Raw genomic sequence first — 18850 nt, 5'->3', positions numbered from 1 at the left:
GATTCAGATTCTCAACAATTTCTGAATGCTGATATTTTATGGTATCATCATATTCATAGCTTTATGCTCACTAATGGAGTCCAATGCAGCTGCAAACTCTTCATCATCAAGTTTTTTTTTTTTATGCTCATTACTGTTTCTCCGTAGTTTTTCTTGTTAAACTGGCGAGTAGACTTCCATTAAATTAAAACTGCCACAGATAGAGCTGGCAAAATAGGCTACTCAACTCACATGGGGCTGGCCTGATTCCATATCCTTTCAAGAAAAGGCTAGATGGGACAGGTAAAAAATGCCCAAGGTTAATTTGGGCCCAAAATTTAAGGTCCAAGCCCTATAATTTAGTGGGTTAAAATGGGCCGAGCTTTGTCGGCTTTAGCCGTAGAGGAGACAAAAAATAATAAAAGAGGACTTCATTTCAATTGTACCTAAATATAGAACAAATATTCCATACAAACATATTTTATTAATTTATGGATGCAAACGATCTCATTTAAATAGTTAAATCAAACTTCAAATTTAAACCACACCAAGTTGTAGATTGTCATGGACTGAATCTAACATAGATAAACTCTAGTCACCGTGGCATCTTAAATACCACCCTGAAGCCCAGCTTCATTTGGCCACCCAGATGAATTCCAATCCAAACTTTCTTATATACAAGATCCTGTCTTTGTCTGATATTGCTTCTAAAGTTCTCTCTTTGTGAAGATCACATTTGTCACACCATGTCACTGGCAACTCCATGTCATCCCTGGAATGGATGATGTTATTGTGAAGGACCAACTCCATGAAATCCAAATATTTTCAACTCTTATTTATTTGACTAATTGCGTTTGTCCAATCTTCAACATCTTGCTTACACACCAAACGACTCCCACATCTCACTTTTTGCAATGAATCACAGCAATAACATTTCAATGCAAATTCAATTTCATTCCAGTAATCATCTTCAAGAATTTTATCACGGAATTGATCAATGGACAAATAGAGAATATAAAGGTGAGGATAACATGGATCCATAGGAGGTAATCTCCTAGTGCTGACCAACATCTTACCTTTAGGTCCAAACAAATAGCATTCAATTTCATGATTGCACAATTCAGGTGGAATAGAATAACTTACTATTAGGAAACACAGAGCAAATCCTACCCAATCATCAAGCAGGCAATTGGTAGGGGCTTGTACTTTTGCCCAGGAAACACATTCTTGAGGGACAAACCAAGATGGGATTTCGGTTCCTGGGATAAGCATGTCAAATCTTGCAGTGGGAAGACAACGTCCCTGTAACAATGTAGGACATTATGTCTAGCATATACTCCATATTCTGGCTTAAATTTTATTACGAAGTTAATTTATGGTACATATTCTATTTTTGTGTCACATGTAATGTTTTGATTGACTTACGTCTTGTTTGGATAAACTTTTTGAGATGTTTTTACAGGAGAAAAAATCAATATAAAAAATTCATTTAACTTCTCTAAAATTTGAAGACATAAGTTATTTTTAATCTATGAGAGAAATTTCATTCATTTTTATACTATTTTTCTCTTCTAGAAGGACTTCTCCACGAGTTCACTCAAACAGACCTTAATGAATTACCATGAAATTACTTCAAGAATTTCTCTACACTTACTGATAAATTCAGGATACATACCTCAATAAAACTCCTAAATTCTTCGGGTAAGCCAGTTTCTATAGGTGATGCAAAGAGACTACATGGCTTTGATGGATTGAATTGGGAAGTTTCTAATGAATCACAATTACTTGCATCCAATTGTATTATACTTGATGGAAGCTCAGGCAACAATTGAAGCTTTTTGCACCAATTTAGCGTAAGAAATTTCAGCTTTGAAAGTTTAGAAATGCTGCTTGGTATACTAACAAAATTGTTACCAGTTAGATCCAAGGACTTCAGTGATGATAAGTGGAAAAAGTCACGTGGGATTGATTCTTCAGATAGATTGCAGTAACTTAAATTAATATATTTCAAGGAGGGAAGACTTGAGGCAGAAGGTGGTAATCTGAATCCAGTGGGAGTTGGTTGATTCCCAAACATCCAATTGAAGGGAAGAAACCAATTCATTGACTTGGACAATGGTCCTTTGCACCTAGCAAATGATAATGCTTTAAGACCATCCAAATGCAAGATGAACGAAGGTAGTTCTTGAATAGCAGTATCACTGGCATAGAGTTCCTCCAAACACTTGATTTCCTTTAAACCCTCTGGCATTCTGCAAAGCTTTGAGCACCCAGAAATATTCAGAATTCTGAGAGAATTCAATCCATGAATGGTGTCAGGAAGGCATAGTAGACTTTTGCAATCCTTCAAGTTCAAAATTTCAAGGCCAACTAGGCATCCAAGTGATGAGGGTAGTTTTCTTATAGCTGTTCCCTCTAACGCAAGCACTGATAGATGTTCCATCCTTTCCCCAAAATCTGGAAGACATTTAAATTCAGAACACCCAGAAAGAATAAGCTCCTTCAGGGAACTCATATCCAATTTAGCTGGAAGAGCTTTAAGACTTTTGCAGTCTTCTAAATTAATTAGAACAACTTTCTCATGGTGTACAAGGGATGGATGAACCTCAGTTAGGCTTGCACAACCTTTAAGAACTAACTTTTCAAGATTTGGAACCCCAGAAAAATTAGGCAACCGCTTTAGGTTCTTGGAGAATGTCAAATTCAGGTACTTCAGCTTTTCCATAAACTGCTCAAAATAATAAGAGGTGAAAAAAGATATCAGCTTTGAATGTCATTTTGATAAAATTTAATAGAGCTCTTGATGAAAGGTTCCTACCAGTATTCCTTGCCAAAGTTGTTCAATTTCACTATGAGACAATATGATGTCAACAATTTCATTGAGTTCATGTATTAGTGGCAATGTTTTTAAAGGATATCCTCTCCAGTGAAGAACTTTTAAGGAACTAGGAAGACAGCTGAGACCAAGGGGAAGTTGCATGCCACACAAACTGAGAAACTTTAGCTGAGTTGTCTTTGAGAAGGCTTCAGTGCTCCAGCGTGCTCTATATGGTTTGAGTTTCAGAAGTATACCGTTTATTGCTTCAGTTCCCTGCAAAACCAGAGTAACAAATAAAACAACCTTAACAAATGAAGGAAAACATAAACTTAAGAAAACATGATGGTCAAATGCAAATCATTGTTTGTATCTTAATACCATATTTAGTTTATCTAACAACGAAAGTGGCAAATCATTGGCACTTACCTTGTTCATTGTCAACACTTGATCAATGTCCTCTTGAGACCACAACCTGCTGCGTTGGCCAGGATCATTTGGAGATTCTTGAAATACAATATTCCTGCCCATTTCTTGAAGCAAATCATGCATCCCCAATTTATTATTCAATCGATCAAGAGTTACCAAAGATCTTTCAATCAAAATTTCAATTCCAATTCGGGGACAATAACCGCAATTTTCTAACATATTTATCAATTTATCTAACCTCATTCCTTTGAAGAAACAGGCTATATCTAGAAAAATATTCTTTTCCATGGAATCTAAACCCTCATAACTTATTTTCAGTTTATCTTGAATTTTGGGGTGTGGAACACTCCTTATTTTTTTTACTGCACTGTGCCAAATGTCAACATTTCTTCCAAAAAGATAGGAACCCAACACCTCAATTGCCAATGGAAGTCCTCTAGTATATTCAACCACTTCTTTGGACAAATCCAAGTACCCTTCTTCAGGTTGATCTTGTTTAAAGGCTTTCAAACAAAAGAGATGCAAGGCTTCATTGTGGAATAATCTTCCAACCTCATAAATTTTATGCACTCCATGTGTCATTAGCAGGTGCATATCTCTAGTTGTGATTATTACTCTGCTTCCAGGACCAAACCAATCTTGCTTACCAGCCAAATTCTCCAATTGGTTCGCTTCATTTACATCATCAAGAACAAGAAGAACCTTTTTTTTGCATAAAGAGTTACATATTATCTTTTTCCCATCATATAAATCATAAAAATCACCACTACTAATATTTAAACGAGAAAGAAGTTGTCTTTGCATGTGAAATAAACCATTTGTCTCAGATACCTCTCTAACGTTTTCAAGGAAGCAACTAACTTCGAAGTTACCTTGGATGGCTTCATAGACTGCTCTAGAAATAGTTGTCTTTCCTATGCCACCCATGCCCCATATGCCTATAAAGCGAACATCATTCAACCCCATACCTATGAGCTTGTTCACTTCCTCCACTCTTGAATCAATCCCAACAAGGTTATCAGTGCAAGATGGCAATTTAGGAATCAGCTTTTTATGTATGTGTTGAGCAATGCTTTCTACTAGTGCTGCCTCGTGCCTGTATGGATAAAAGGAAGACAAAGCCTTGGATTGAATCCAACAACCATAAGCATATAAAGAAACAAACTAAAACCACATTTTTTTTTAAATTTTGGAAATCCTAGGTAAAACCTGAAACACAAACCTTGACACTATGAAGGACCAACACAACGTTACGGATGCTAAATGAAAATTTACGAATGATTTTGCCTCATGACTATGCTTGACACTTGGCATTAGTCAAGATTCTACTGAAAAATGAATAGATTAACGATTGATAATATACCATAAATATCAAAATAAAGTTATTTTTCCATAATAAAGTGAGAGATATTCTCTCTCTGCAATCAAATTAGTCTTTCTATGAATTCAACAATCAGATCATCAGATAAAAAAACAAATAAGACTAATGGTGAGACAACATACCGATCCTTGGAGTCCCAACCAGAGTAACCCGCAACTTGTCTTAATGCATGTCTCCATTTTGTAACTTTCTCACTGTCTTGTCCAAATTTCTCCTCATGCATTTTGAAAGCTTCCTCAAAGCTCTCTCTCTGATGCCTCACATTAGAGGGGTCCACACCATAGAAGACTGGCAAGACTTGTAGATCCTGGTTCTTCTTACATTCTACAATCTTTTGGAGTTCATCCAAACACCAAGTAGAAGAAGCATAGTTTGGTGAGAGAATTATGATTGCAAACATAGATTGTTCAATTGCTTTGAGGAGGCGTTGTGAAATGACATGTCCTCTCTCAAGGTCTTTGTCATCCCTGAATGTTGTGATTCCTTTTCTCTCAAGTGAAGCACACAAATGATCAGTAAATCCTTTACGAGTGTCTTCTCCTCTAAAACTCAAAAACACATGGTAAGTCCATGACCCTGGTGGGGTGGAAGTTGAACTATAAGAAGAAGAAGAGGCACCTTCCATGTGGTGAATGCAATATACATATATCCAGCCACAACATGTATTTCAGTTTTTGTGTTGTGGTATGGTCTTTGATTTGTGGTGTTGCTACCAGTTATGTTTAAGCTTATTATAAGATAGTGAGGTGTAGACTTTTCCAAGAAACTCTCAATACAAAATGTTGTCTTAGCAGAAGCAGGTAGGAAAGAGTGTGGAAGTTAGTACAGGTAGAGTGAAGAGTCATCAAGGCGCTATTTGAGTAAATTTGTATGGAAGTAATTGTAGAAAATATATATATACACATATAAGAAATAATAAAATTTCTTGAAGTTAAAAATAACATATGCTTTTTTATTTTTTTAAAAAGTTTTCTCATTTAATTCTTTTAAAATTTGAAGAGAAGTTATTTTTGACTGGCGAGAAGAATTTTATTATTTTTATAGTAATTCTCTTAAAAAAACTTTTACAGAAGTTTATTAAATTTACCTAACTAAAATTCAAAAAGAAAAGTATGCAAGTGTGTGTAAATATAACCATATGGTCTTTATGGAAGGAGAGTGGAAGGTACTTGTATGGAGGGAAATTCGGTGCCAGCTACTTTAGTTGCTTTCAATCATCATTTTCTATTTTTTCTTTTTGACGGAGAACGTTGTGCCTTTTTCTTTAGGGGAATAAAGTAAAGAAAAAAGATAAGTGCTACTAACACACTGGCTAAAATTTGTTCGAAGCATAAAATTTTAACGGGTCTCATTCTTAATTTGTTGATTCCCTTTAATATTTTTGTAATTTTCAATAATTACAAAGTTACGAGAAAGGTTGAATGATAGGAAATTAAGACAAGAGACTCATGTTATTAAAAATCATTTTGTACTTATGTCGAGGCGTTTAACCATGAAAGTAATATATTTTTTGCAATATTTAATAGATATATAGAAGGAATTAAAAAGATATTCATTTGGTCCTCATTAACTTCGAAGGAAAAAAGTTTATGATCAGATGCCAATATATATTTTGTAGAAGGTCCCAGAAAAGAAAGAAATTCGTTTGAAGGGATCGTGACTAAGGAGAGAATACAAAAATAGTCACAATAATTAATTTTCTTAAAATCATTGGACTGCACCAAGAGTTAGCTTTAAAAACAAAATCCCAAGCTCAAATAAAAATTTGATTGTACAATTATGAAACCTACGATGTTGTGTGGAACTCACTGTTAAGACTGTAAAAAACTTACAAGAGAATAAACTCCATGTAATAAAGATGAGAATATCGCATCAGATGACTGAACATGATAGACAAGTTAAGAATAGAAATGAATAGATGGTAGAATCTCTCTTTAATTGATTTGAGCATTTGTGGAGAAGATTTGTATAAAAGAGTACATTAGATGGAGGGTAGTTCAATTAAAAGAAGCGAAAGAGTACAATTAGAAAGAACTTAGCAGTCAATAATCGGGAGACTAACGGAAAATTTTTAAAATTTCAAAGGCTAAGTTACATGCATCGTACAATCTTAAGAGCCATATACTTTGGAAGTTTACCAGTTGACCACCCAAACGAGTGCCAAAGTTTCTTGTACACAAGTTTCTGTCTTCATCTTTCAACTTGTCCAACATATTCCTCATCATATCCAAATATATATTAATATAACTTTTATTGCACATAGTCGTTGCTTCATTCTTTTTTTGCTAATCTAGTTTGTCCCATCTTAAAAGTACTACTTATCTACCAAACAGGCCCCACATCTCACTATGTTCAAATCCATTTGCTTTGATAGACTGGAAACATTAGTGAGTCCAAAGCGATGGTCTTGGAGAATTTGGTCACTGAATTGATCATGGGTCAAAAAGATAATATAAAGGTGAGGAAGATCCATAGGAGGTAATTTCCTCTCACTGATGTATACACTGTATTTCTTAGCAGTGCAAGCAGTCAATGAACATTCAACTAAATAACTGCACTCCTCAGATGGATCCGCATAACTTACTAATAGGAAGCACAAAGTAATTCCTGCACATTCATCACGAGGGACTGAAACATATCTACCATTTTCTTGATGCACAACCCATGATGGAATTTCACACCCTGGGATCACCATATCAAATCTTGCACGGCTAACAAGCAATTCCTGTAACACATAATTAGAATGTCTTAAGTAACTAGAAAGGGTTATTATGTTACTTGTAACCAACCTAATCCACATGCACAGTGAAATTCTTATATTTTCTCAAAGTAATACACCTAATGGGGACATGAAGTTGCACATAATTTCTTTGTCACATAATATGTGTCAATTAGCTGGTGTACTACTTTGTACAAAAGAATTTTCTACACTCGCAAACGCACACGAGACCAAGAATAGACCTTAGGAGGATGTCGTGCAAGCGATGAAAAGAGACTGGATGGATTGAATCTGGAAGTTTCTAGTGAAGGACAATTGCTTGCATCCAATGCTCTTATACTCGATGGAAGTTCTGGCAACCTTTGAAGCTTTCCACAATGATTTAGCTTAAGAATTTCTAGCTTTGAAAGTGTAGGAATACAACTTGGTGGGTCAACAAAATTATTACCACTTAGATCCAAAAACACCAATGATGAGAAGAGGCAAAAATCATGTGGGATCGATTCTTCAGACAAATTGCAGTAGCTTAAATCCACAACACTTAATGATGGTAGATTCAAGATAGAAGGTGGAAATCTGAGCCCAATGGGAATGGGTTTACTATCAAATAGCCGTTGAAGATAACAAGAATTCATTGAAAATGATGATTCATTAACTTTAATAACTATCCCACTAGCTAAAAGTTCATTCAAGCAATTCATTTCCCCTAAACCCTTTGGAAATTTGTAGAGCTTTGAGCATCCAGAAATATCCAAGACTTTGAGGCATTTCAGTTCCCGAATGGTAACCGGAAGGCAAACAAGTTTTTTGCAATCCTTTAAGTTCAAAACATCAAGGCCAATTAGAAATCCAAGTGATATGGGTAATTTTCTTATAGCTGTTCCGGCTAAAGAAAGCTTTGATAGAACTTTCATACATTTCCCCACATTTGGAAGAAGTTCAAATTTTGAGCAACCAGTTAGAACTAACTCCTTCAAGGAACTCATCTCCAATTCACCTGGAAGAAATTTGAGACTTTTGCAGTCTTTTAAATTCAGTAGAACAAGTTTCTTGTGTTGTATTAGGGATGGATGAACCTTACTAAGGTTTGTACAGCCTTCAAGATCCAAAGTTTCAAGATTTGGAGCCCCAGAAAAATTAGATAGCAGCTTCAGATTCTTGGAAAATCTCAAATCCATATGCTTTAGCTTTTCCATTAGCTGTTCAAAATAGAAAGATAGAAAATGGTTACTATAGATTTTATGTTTGTTGTGACAAAATTCAACAGAGCTCTTGATGAAAGGGTCTTACGGTTTTACCTTATTTCCATGCCAAAGTTTTACTATTTTGGAATATGACAATTTAATGTTAAAAAATTCATACTTTTCATCAGTAAGTGGCAGAGTTTTCAAAGAACATCCTCTCCATTCAAGAACTTCGAGTGAACTAGGAAGGCAATTCAGGCCCAGAGGAAGTTGCAAATCATCTAAATTAAGAAATTTTAGTTGACTTGTCTTTGTGAAGGCTTTAGTGCTCCACCGCGCTTCATGTGGTTCAATTAAGTTTAATTTTATACCTTGAGTAGCTTCAGTTCCCTATAGAAAACCAGAATGACAAATAACATAACCTTATAGAACGAAGTACTACATTCATTATTCAGTTTTCAATGCATCTTAATGCAAGAATACCACATTTTTCATCTAACATCAAACACCCCACATTTTTAAGAAGTTATGACAAAAATTTATATCCAAGATTAATTTTAGCGCATATCTCTGTCACATTCAATAGTTTAACATTAATTTTCTCAATTAATTCTACTCAACTTTACAACAAACAAGTCCTAGGACTTACCTTATTTTGTGTAAACACATGATCAATGTCCCTTTGAGACCACAACCTGCTACGTTTGCCAGGATCATTTGGAGATTCTTGAAATACGATATTCTTGCCGAGTTCTTGAAGCAAATCGTGCATCTCCAACTTATCACTCCCCTTTTCTATAGTTACAAAAGATTTTTCAATCAAAACATCAATATTTTCTCTATTAGGACAATGACCGCAATGTTCTAATATACTTCTATTCATTCCTTTGAAAAAACAAGCAATATCTAGAAACAAATTTTTCTCTGGGGGATTCAAACCCTCATAACTTATTTTTAGTGTATCTTCAATTTTGAGGTAGGGATAACTTCTTATATGTTTTAAGGCATCATCCCAAAAATCAATGGTTCTTCCATATAGATAGGAACCCAATACCTCAAGTGCCAATGGAAGACCTCCAGTATATTTAACCACTTCTTTGGACAAATCCAAATACCTTTCTTCAGGTTGACCTTGTTTAAAGGCCTTCATGGAAAAGAGGTGAAGGGCTTCATTTTGGACTAAGCATCCAACTTTATAAGTGTTGTGTACTTCATGTATCCTTAGTAGATGCATATCTCTAGTTGTGATTATTATTCTACTTCCTGGACCAAACCAATCTAGATTTCCAGCCAAACACTCTAATTGACTTACATCACTTACATCATCAAGAACAAGAAGAGCCTCTTTGTTGCATAAGGAGTCTCTTAGTGCCTTCTTCCCATCATACACGTTACAAAAGTCACTAGTACTTAAATTTAGATGAGAAGCAAGTTCATTTTGAATGTGAACCAAACCATTTGCCTCACATAGCTCTCTAACATTGGCAAGGAAGCAAGTAACTTCAAAATCACCTTGGATTGCTTCATAGACTACTCTAGCAATTGTTGTCTTACCTATGCCACTTGTGCCCCATATGCCAATAAAGCGGACATCATTCAACCCCATACCTATGAGCCTCTTCACTTGCTCCACCCTTAAAGCAATTCCAACAAGGTTAGTACTACAAGATGGCAATTTTGGAATAAGCTTTTTATGTATGTCTTGAGTAATGCTTTCAACAAGTGCTGCCTCATACCTGTAGAGAACAAGAAAAATATTGCTTGGAGTCCAACAAGAACTGTAGGCAAATAACGCTTCAACCAAGGGTATTAATTTATTGTATTTACATTTTACACAAATTTTATTATCCTAATTTTACACTATTTTTTATAAATAATAATTTTTCAAAATACATTTTAATGCATTTACCTTCTCAAGCTGAAAATTTTAAACATATTATATCATTTATTGAATAAATAACGTCAGCCTCAAATACAGTACGTATTTCTCATTTTATATTTTGCTAGTCCAATTCATTTTAACATATATTTTGTTAGTTAAATTTATGTGAGTCTCATAACACTACTAGAATTATATTTTTTTTTTCCTGCAGAAGTTCTTGCAAAAAATTATAAAATATCTGCAGGAAAATACGTTTCCTGCATATTTTCTTGCAAAATTTAGTTCACAGTAAACAACTTCATTGATAATTCTTTCTGTGAATTTCATAATCCACAGGAAACTTTCCTGTGAATAAGTAGGGATGTGCACATAATCACAGCAAAATTTAAAACTGACAACCAAAAATTTGGTAAAGTATTTCTACTAAGTAGGGACTCGGCCCACAAACAAGGTTCGATTGAAAGTCAACTTTGATGGATTTGAGTTTTAAAAATTAATTCGGCATGTTTTGAAGATGAATTGCGTTATATTTGAGTTGTTTCAACTTAATCCGATGTTCTCTATTCTTTTAAATTCAATATTTTTAAACAACTATGTATTAATAATAACATTTCAAGACTAAATAGATCACGTTGCATACCATGATATTATTCATCTTAAAATATGTAATACAAAATATACTGTAATTTTATTTTATACATTATTATTTCTATCATTTAATACAGTATGTTAATACTAGCATTTTATGTCAATAAATTGAATTGTTCCGGTCTTGGTCTTGTCTATAATATTATCAGGTTTTAATCGGAAAAAAACAAAAATAAACATGTACCAACCCATTTCGCATACAATCTTGCTTCCATGTGCCAAGAAATGTTTCTACCCAACAATCGAGAGAAAAACAAAAAGGAAGTTAACTAAAAGCTTAGTTTATTATGCACAAGATCATGGTCTTTCGTGGATTATTGTTTTCCCTACTGTGTGCGAAGCTTGGAAAAGACGTTGCTCATAGTTAATGGTTAATGTTTGTGTGGGAATAGGATCCGAACCCTCTCCAAGCCTCTCCGGTTTATCTTTTTCTATTTTTTAATTATTGATTTAATTTATACTAAGATTGAGATTTTACTTAACATGACATTTACATGATATCTCTAATATGATAAAATTCAAGTAATAATTAAGATTATATTAAAAATAATATATCAAAACATATATTACTATCATCCTATAATACCATATGTTTTTAAACTACTTGCAACTTCAGAATAATAACTAAGGTATATAATTAAATGTGACCATCATCATAACATAATAAGACGGGCGGTTTCAAAATTTTTAAAATTTAAGAATACTAAAAGTACTTAAAAAATAGGATTAAAATCAACTTAATTATATATGTTTACATCTATTAAACACACGTTTAAGAAAGAAAAACATAAATGGTAAAAGAACTTACCAATCCTTAGAGTCCCAACCAGAATAACCTGTGACTCGTCTTAAGGAAATCTTCCATTTTTCAACTTTGGCGATGTCTTGTTGAAAATTTTCTTCGTGTTTTCTAAAAGCTTTTGCAAAGCTTCCTCTTTGGTGCCTCACATCTGAAGGGTCTACACCGTAGAAGATTGGCACAACTACTAGACCCAAGTTATCAGAGCACTCAACAATCTTTTGTAGCTCATCCAAACACCAAGTGGAGAAAGCATAGTTTGGTGAAAGGATAATAATAGCAAACATAGACTCTTCAATTGCTTTCAAAAGTTCACGTGAAATCACTCCTCCTCTCTCAAGATCTTTCTCATCCTTGAATGTTTTGATTCCTTTTCTTTCAAGCGAAGCATAGAGATGATCAGCGAAACCTCTACGAGTATCTTCTCCCCTAAAGCTCATAAACACGTCGTAGTTCCATGTTCGTGGAGTCAAAGTAGCTATTGAAGGAGAGGAATATGAAGAGTCTTCACTTACCATGGATGCCATCTTCTGAATGTGATGTCTCCCTTGTTAACTGTTGCTTCTTTTGGCGGATATATATATAATTGAGTCTTGTTTACGGTTGGCGTCATCACATTAATTAAGAAATAGACAACTTCTATTCAAATATGAGTTGACCTGCATTAAAATCATGAAAGTGGTACATGAACAATATTTTTAAATAAAAATTTTTATTTTTTATTTCTTAACTGATATATTAGCATTCTCCCTGTATATAAACTTAATGAAAAAAAAATATTTATTACGCTTTTATATTTTCAATGTCATGAATATTTCTTTTTTAAATATTTTTTTTTAAATTCTTAAACTTAATATTTACGATTGAAATTAACAAAATAGATAATTAAAATAAAGAAATATTACCAACATATTCTTACCAGCACTTTATATAATTGATTTAATTAAATTTATCTATTCTTCTAGCATGTGCTTAAGGACACATATTAAGAAATCAGGAAATGGTAAGTTTATAATAAAATTTGCAACATTTAATGTTAGAAATACATTGAATTTTGTAATATCTTATTTTTTTAATAAAAACTTACTGTACATAGGTGCTTATTGTGTTCTTGGAAATATGTTTGTAAAATTGTAAATTTAATTAAGAATTATAAAATTATGCTAATATTACTCTTAAATAATTAGTTTCACTCATAATTTTAATATTTTTAACAAATTTTAATCAATAATATAGAATGTATTAAAAATATATATTAAAAAATGAGTTACTAACCCTCTAGATATAGAGAGAAGAATCTGGTTACTACTTAATAATTTTTACAATATTAAATATCAATATTTTATTAATCTAATTGTCAAATTAAAATATCATATTAAATATATATAATATTAAATGTTTTATTATAATTTTTATTTTAACATAAAATGTAGATTTTATAAAAAATAATAATAAATATCAACTATAAAATTGAATTTTTTTTAACATTTAATTTATTTAAAGTATAATTTTTATGGTCACTAAAATATTATTGCATAATTTAATAGTTAAATTTAATATATTTTATTATAAAATAAAATAATTAAATAAGCATTTAAGACATTTTTAAAATAAATAAATCCATTGATCTTCATCCGTGTTGAAATTGGTCACTCCATTTTCTTACATATTACCCAGACTACATGACCTGTTGGAAAGGTCACAACAGTACATGGAAATGGAAAATGGAAAATGGAAAAGCTGTGTGTTGTGTTGACATGGAAAAACTGAGCGTAAGAAATATGCCGATTCTAGAAGGAAAACTCAGATAACTTTGTTATGTTTCGTGTTATTAAATTTTTAAAATGAATAATGATATGAAGAATTTTAGTGGTCCCAGAAGCATAAGATTTAGATTATCTCAATGTCAGTGTTGAAGGTATAATAATGAACCTGAATTAACCGATTATCCAAAGTTTGAATCTTACAAGCAAAAACGCAACCTGAGCAATTCGGAGCCTTCGCTTTTGCTTCCTCTCAAATACTAACTCTTTGATTTTATTCACTCGGTATGAGGCTTTTACAATGGTTGTAGGAACAGAGGTAAATACTGTCTTGAACATCTACATAAACAGATAAACAGTAACAAATTTTTTTTTCTTTCTTTCAGCAGATAAATAAGAACAGAGGTAATAAGTAATTATTTATAATAAATTCTTTTTAAAGGACTGCTATTTGGGTATCAGGATCAAGTGTGAGAGGAGGTTGCAGGCATTTGCTCATAACATTTAGATGAAAATATGCATTTTTAGTCCCTTAGATTTAGTAATAGCTAGTGATTTTATTGAAGTTAAACTTGATCAATGTTCCGCTTCTGCGACCAAAGTCATCACTAAGAAGTCATTTTGGTTTCTAATGTTAATAAAGATATGCGTTGTAAAGCACATTAAAAAACACATAACACAAAGGCGTTCATTTCAATTTCAAGCAAATACACAACAAAAGATATTGACATACAGACAGAATTTATTAGTGTATAGATTGAATTGGTCTCATATAAACAGTATCACTAAGCTCAAGTAACATATCTCTGGAAAGGTTGATGGTACTATGTGGTGAGCTCCAATATCTCTGAGTTGGGTTGCAATTGCTTGGTGGTAATGGTATTGTTCAAAACTTGAATATCTTTTTTATATAACCAACGGGAACCACAGCTCACTACTTTCAAATCCAATAGATCTGGATGACCACATTTGTCATCATCGGTAAAATCTTTTGCTTTTTGAAACAGTCCAAAGCGACTACCTAGGCAAATTTGGCCCCAGGATTGAGGATCAGCTAGAAAGAGAATATAAAGGTGAGCATAACCCGACTCCATCCGAGATAAACGTGTTTCCCTGATGCATTTACCCAAAGGGCTACCTAAACAGCATTTGACTACATAATTGAATCCCTCATATGGATCTGCATAACTTATTAATAGGAAACACAAAGCAATTCCCACCCTATCATTCAGCGGGCAATTACGAGGGACTGAAACATATTCACCATCTTCTTGATGGATAAACCATGATGGAATTTCACTCCTTGTGATCACCATGTCAAATGAATCTGCTACCTGCAACACATATTTGAGTAAGTAACTAGAAAGGCAGATTATGTCACAGTAACACACGTTACCCAAAGAAAATTCTTAAGCAACCATTGCCCAGATTTCATACCAAGTCAAAGATTACGTCTTGTATCATATTTTGAATGGTTTAGTGTATTACTTGACGCCCTACGCATACCTTAGGAGGACATTGCCCACATGATGCAAAGAGACTGCATAAATTGAAGTTGGATGTTTCCAGTGAATAACAATCGCTTGCAAACAATCCCCTTATACTTGAGGGAAGCTCTGGCAAGCATCGAAGCATTGTGCAATGAGTCAATGAAAGAAGTTCCAGCTTTGAAAGTTTAGAAATGTTTATTGGCAGAGTCACAAACTTGTTACCCTTCATCCACAACTTCTTCAATGATGTTAAGTTAGAAATATCATGTGGAATTGATTTCTCAGACAAATTGCAATAAGATAAATGTAGAGAGATCAGAGAGGGCAGATTCAAGAGAGAAGGTGGAAACCCAAGTCTAATGTGAGTTGGTTGACTCTTAAACCCCAGCCTCTCATTCCCAGAAAATGATAATTTACCAAGCTTCCAGGCTTCATAGATATATAGGTATTTAAGGGACTTCAATCTACCAATGGCATCTGGTAGGCCAACAAGTTTTTTGCAATACGATAAATCCAAACGAACAAGGCCAACTAGGCACCCAAGTGATGTGGGAAGTTCTCTTATACCAGTTCCATCCAAATAAAGCTTCGATAGATATTTCATACCTTCCCCAAACTCAGGGAGATTTCTAAATTTAGAGCAACCAGAAAGAACCAACTTCTTCAAGGAGCACAATCTTTGCATGCTGTCTGGAAGGGAAACAAAAAGCTTGCAATTCTTTAAGTTCAAAACCTCAAGGCCAACTAAACATCCGAGTGTTGTGGAAAGTTTTCTTATAGCTGTTCCCTTCAAAGAAAGCACTAACAAATGTTTCATACTTTCCCCAAATCCTGGAAGAATTTTGAATTCAGAGCAACCATCGAGATGTAGCTCCTTCAGGGAACTCATCTCCAGTTTACTTGGAAGAGCTTTAAGACTTGTGCAATAATCCAAATACAATGTAACAAGTTTCTTGTGGTGTACAAGGGATGGATGGACTTCGGCTAGGCTACTGCAAAATCCAAGATCCAATGTTTCAATATTTGGAACCCCAGAAAAATCAGGCAATCGCTTTAGGTTCTTGGAAAAACTCAAATCCAAGTGCTTCAGCATTTCCAGAAACTGGTCAAATTAGTAAATGAGAAAAGGTTAACAGGTTTCAACGTTATTCTAATAAAAATAATAGGAGCTTCTGATAAAAGGATCATACCTTTTCTCCATGCCATACTTGTTCAATTTCGCTATGAGACAATTTAATGTCAGATAATTCATATGACCGATCCATGAGTGGCAAAGTTTTCAAAGAGCATCCTCTCCAATGAAGAACTTTTAGTGAACTAGGAAGGAAGTTCAAACCAAATTGAAGTTTCAGGTCATCTAAAACGAGATATTTTAGCTGCTTTGTGTTGGAGAAGGCTTCAGTGCTCCAGCTTGCTACGTGTGGTTGAAGCAAGTTTAAAACAATTCCTTGAATTACCTCAGTTCCCTTACAAAACCAAAAAGACAATAACATTATTTAGTTTTTGTCTTACCATAATAATGCCACGTTTTTTTATTTGTACGACACCTAAATCCAACAACTGTAAAATATTTGGCACCTACCTTACTTTCTGTAAACACAGTATCAATTTCGTCACGAGACCACAATCTACTGCGCTTTCCAGGATCATTTGGAGATTCTTGGAATACAATATTCCTGCCCATTTCTTGAATCAAATCATGCATCTCCAAATTATCACTCCACCATTCTATAGTTACCAAGGATCTTTCAATCAAAACTTCAATTCCTATAATGGGATAATGGCCACTATTTTGTAATATCTTTATTACTTTATTTCTTTTCATTCCTTTGAAGAAACATGCTATATCTAGAAATAAATTCTTCTCCATTGCATTTAAGCCCTCATAACTTATTTTCAGTGTATCTAGAATTTCAGGATGTGACTGACTTTTTATTTGTTCCAAAGCACTATGCCAAACATCAACGGATCTTCTATAAAGATAGGAACCCAACACCTCCAGTGCCAATGGAAGACCCTTTGCATATTTGACCACTTCTTTGGACAAATCCATATAACATTGGTCAGGTTGAGTTTGTTTGAAGGCTTTGAGAGAAAAGAGATGAAGGGAATCAGTTTGGACTAACCCTTCAACCTCATAAGTTCCGTACACACCATGTATCAATAACAGATGCATATCTCTTGTTGTGATTATTACTCTGCTTCCTGCACCAAACCAATCTTTCTTTGCAGCCAAATTTTCCAATTGGCTCCGATGGCTTACATCATCAAGAACAAGAAGAACCTTTCTATTGCATAAAGAGTTTCTTATTGTCTTTTTCCCATCATACAAATCGTGAATATCACAACTGTTTATATTTAGACGAGAAAGAAGATCCTTTTGTAATTGAACCAAACCATTTTTCTCATATACCTCTCTAACGTTGGGAACAAAGCAACTAATTTCGAAATTCTCTTTTATTGCTTCATACACTGCTCTTGCGATAGTTGTCTTACCTATGCCACCCATGCCCCATATGCCTATGAGGCGAACATCATTCAACCATATTCCAATGAGCCTGTTCACTTCCTCCACCCTTGAATCAATCCCAACAAGGTTTTCATTGCAAGATGGCAGTTTTGGTATCAACTTTTTAAGAATGTGTTGAGCAACGTCATCGACGAGCATTGCTTCAGGCCTATATAGACAAAAGGAAAGAAAACTCGTATTAAGCCCATCAAGAACCACAGAAAAATAAAGCCTTGGCTGCAAATTAATAAGGTCTGATTTTATGTTTGCAAATTCATATAATCAAAGTGTTTCATATTCTATTCTATATACATAAAGAAAAGGGATAACAAATTACATTTTAAAAACCTAAATTAACTAATCCTTTGTGTTAAATAAAAAGAAATTAGTGAGAGAGCTTACTGATTGTTGGAGTCCCAGCCAGAATAACCAGCAACTTGTCTTAATGCATTTCTCCAATTTTCAACCTTGTAACTGCCTTTTCCGAATTTCAGTTCATGTATTTTGAAAGCTTCCTCAAAGCTATATTTTTTATGCCTCACATTAGAGGGATCCACACCATAGAAGATTGGAAAGACTTGTAGGCCTTGTTTATTCTTACACTCAACAATCATTTGGAGTTCATCTAAACACCAAGTAGAAGAAGCGTAGTTTGGTGAGAGTATGATGATTGCAAACATAGACTCTTCAATCGCTTTTAAAAGTTCTTGTGAAATGACTTCACCTCTCTCAAGGTCTTTGTCATCCCTGAAAAACGTGATTCCTTTTCTTTGCAGTGAAACACGGAGATGGTCGGCGAATCCTTTACGAGTGTCTTCTCCCCTAAAACTCAAGAAAACGTGGTATAGGTAGGTCCATGACCCTGACCCTGACCCTGAACTATAGGAAGATGCAGAAGAAGAGGCTTCACCTTCAGCTTGTATTTGCATGTGTGCAGCTTAATTAATTTTAGTAGCAGTACTTGATTGATTATAAGAATTTTACTGGTAAGATTCTGGTTTTGTTTGGAGATGCTGTATATGGGGTAGTAATAGTAAACCACAAATCTCGTTTCACAGCATTCTGGTGTGGACGATGAGACACTGGTGGAAAGAGAGATACACAGAGAGAAGTGAGCAGAGGTTTCCTACTGACTTAGGTGTGTTTTGACTTCGTTCGGTCGGCACCCCAAAGAAATTAAAATAGCAAGCACGAGTGAAAAGCTTAGTTAGCTTTGGATTAAATAATATTCTCACAATAAACTTTATTCTCT

The 18850-nt window shown here is 34.1% G+C and overlaps 3 protein-coding genes across 3 annotated transcripts; all 3 read right to left on the bottom strand.

The window, feature by feature from the left end:
• Positions 1–399: 399 nt before the first annotated feature.
• LOC113862995 (TMV resistance protein N-like) lies at positions 400–5393 on the bottom strand. The gene is made up of 5 exons (XM_027496350.1): positions 4727–5393; positions 3224–4319; positions 2798–3070; positions 1655–2707; positions 400–1281 (listed from the first exon to the last, which is right to left on the bottom strand). Exons 1-5 carry the CDS (start codon positions 5227–5229, stop codon positions 805–807), a joined length of 3402 nt encoding a protein of 1133 aa, XP_027352151.1. The 5' UTR covers positions 5230–5393; the 3' UTR covers positions 400–804.
• A 1152-nt stretch (positions 5394–6545) lies between these two features.
• LOC113862648 (TMV resistance protein N-like) lies at positions 6546–12363 on the bottom strand. Its single transcript, XM_027495748.1, has 5 exons — positions 11846–12363; positions 9157–10243; positions 8622–8897; positions 7566–8522; positions 6546–7329 (listed from the first exon to the last, which is right to left on the bottom strand). The coding sequence occupies exons 1-5, from the start codon at positions 12361–12363 to the stop codon at positions 6919–6921; spliced, it is 3249 nt and encodes a 1082-aa protein (XP_027351549.1). The 3' UTR covers positions 6546–6918.
• Positions 12364–14264: 1901 nt separating this feature from the next.
• LOC113861574 (TMV resistance protein N-like) lies at positions 14265–18766 on the bottom strand. The gene is made up of 5 exons (XM_027494489.1): positions 18001–18766; positions 16672–17767; positions 16280–16555; positions 15106–16191; positions 14265–14933 (listed from the first exon to the last, which is right to left on the bottom strand). The coding sequence occupies exons 1-5, from the start codon at positions 18525–18527 to the stop codon at positions 14424–14426; spliced, it is 3495 nt and encodes a 1164-aa protein (XP_027350290.1). The 5' UTR covers positions 18528–18766; the 3' UTR covers positions 14265–14423.
• Between the last annotated feature and the right edge of the window lie 84 nt (positions 18767–18850).

The sequence above is a fragment of the Abrus precatorius genome, unplaced genomic scaffold (assembly GCF_003935025.1).
Source record: "Abrus precatorius isolate BTA unplaced genomic scaffold, Abrus_2018 Scaffold3, whole genome shotgun sequence".
In the NCBI taxonomy this organism is placed as follows: domain Eukaryota; kingdom Viridiplantae; phylum Streptophyta; class Magnoliopsida; order Fabales; family Fabaceae; genus Abrus; species Abrus precatorius.
Note: the sequence above shows the minus strand (reverse complement) of the source record. Positions and strands in the feature narration are given on the sequence as shown.

Excerpts from the sequence above, each read along its gene's own strand:
- LOC113861574 (XM_027494489.1), bottom strand. The coding sequence starts at position 18,527 with ATGCAAATACAAGCTGAAGGTGAAGCCTCTTCTTCTGCATCTTCCTAT. Across the intron at positions 16,192-16,279 it reads AAGTATGGCATGGAGAAAAG|TTTCTGGAAATGCTGAAGCA; the intron begins GTATGATCCTTT and ends TAATTTGACCAG. Across the intron at positions 14,934-15,105 it reads GTGGGCAATGTCCTCCTAAG|GTAGCAGATTCATTTGACAT; the intron begins GTATGCGTAGGG and ends TATGTGTTGCAG.
- LOC113862648 (XM_027495748.1), bottom strand. The coding sequence starts at position 12,363 with ATGGCATCCATGGTAAGTGAAGACTCTTCATATTCCTCTCCTTCAATA. Across the intron at positions 10,244-11,845 it reads GGTTGGGACTCTAAGGATTG|GTATGAGGCAGCACTTGTTG; the intron begins GTAAGTTCTTTT and ends TGTTCTCTACAG. Across the intron at positions 8,898-9,156 it reads ATGTGTTTACACAAAATAAG|GGAACTGAAGCTACTCAAGG; the intron begins GTAAGTCCTAGG and ends GGTTTTCTATAG.
- LOC113862995 (XM_027496350.1), bottom strand. The coding sequence starts at position 5,229 with ATGGAAGGTGCCTCTTCTTCTTCTTATAGTTCAACTTCCACCCCACCA. Across the intron at positions 3,071-3,223 it reads AAGTGTTGACAATGAACAAG|GGAACTGAAGCAATAAACGG; the intron begins GTAAGTGCCAAT and ends CTGGTTTTGCAG. Across the intron at positions 1,282-1,654 it reads AATTTAGGAGTTTTATTGAG|GGACGTTGTCTTCCCACTGC; the intron begins GTATGTATCCTG and ends ACATTGTTACAG.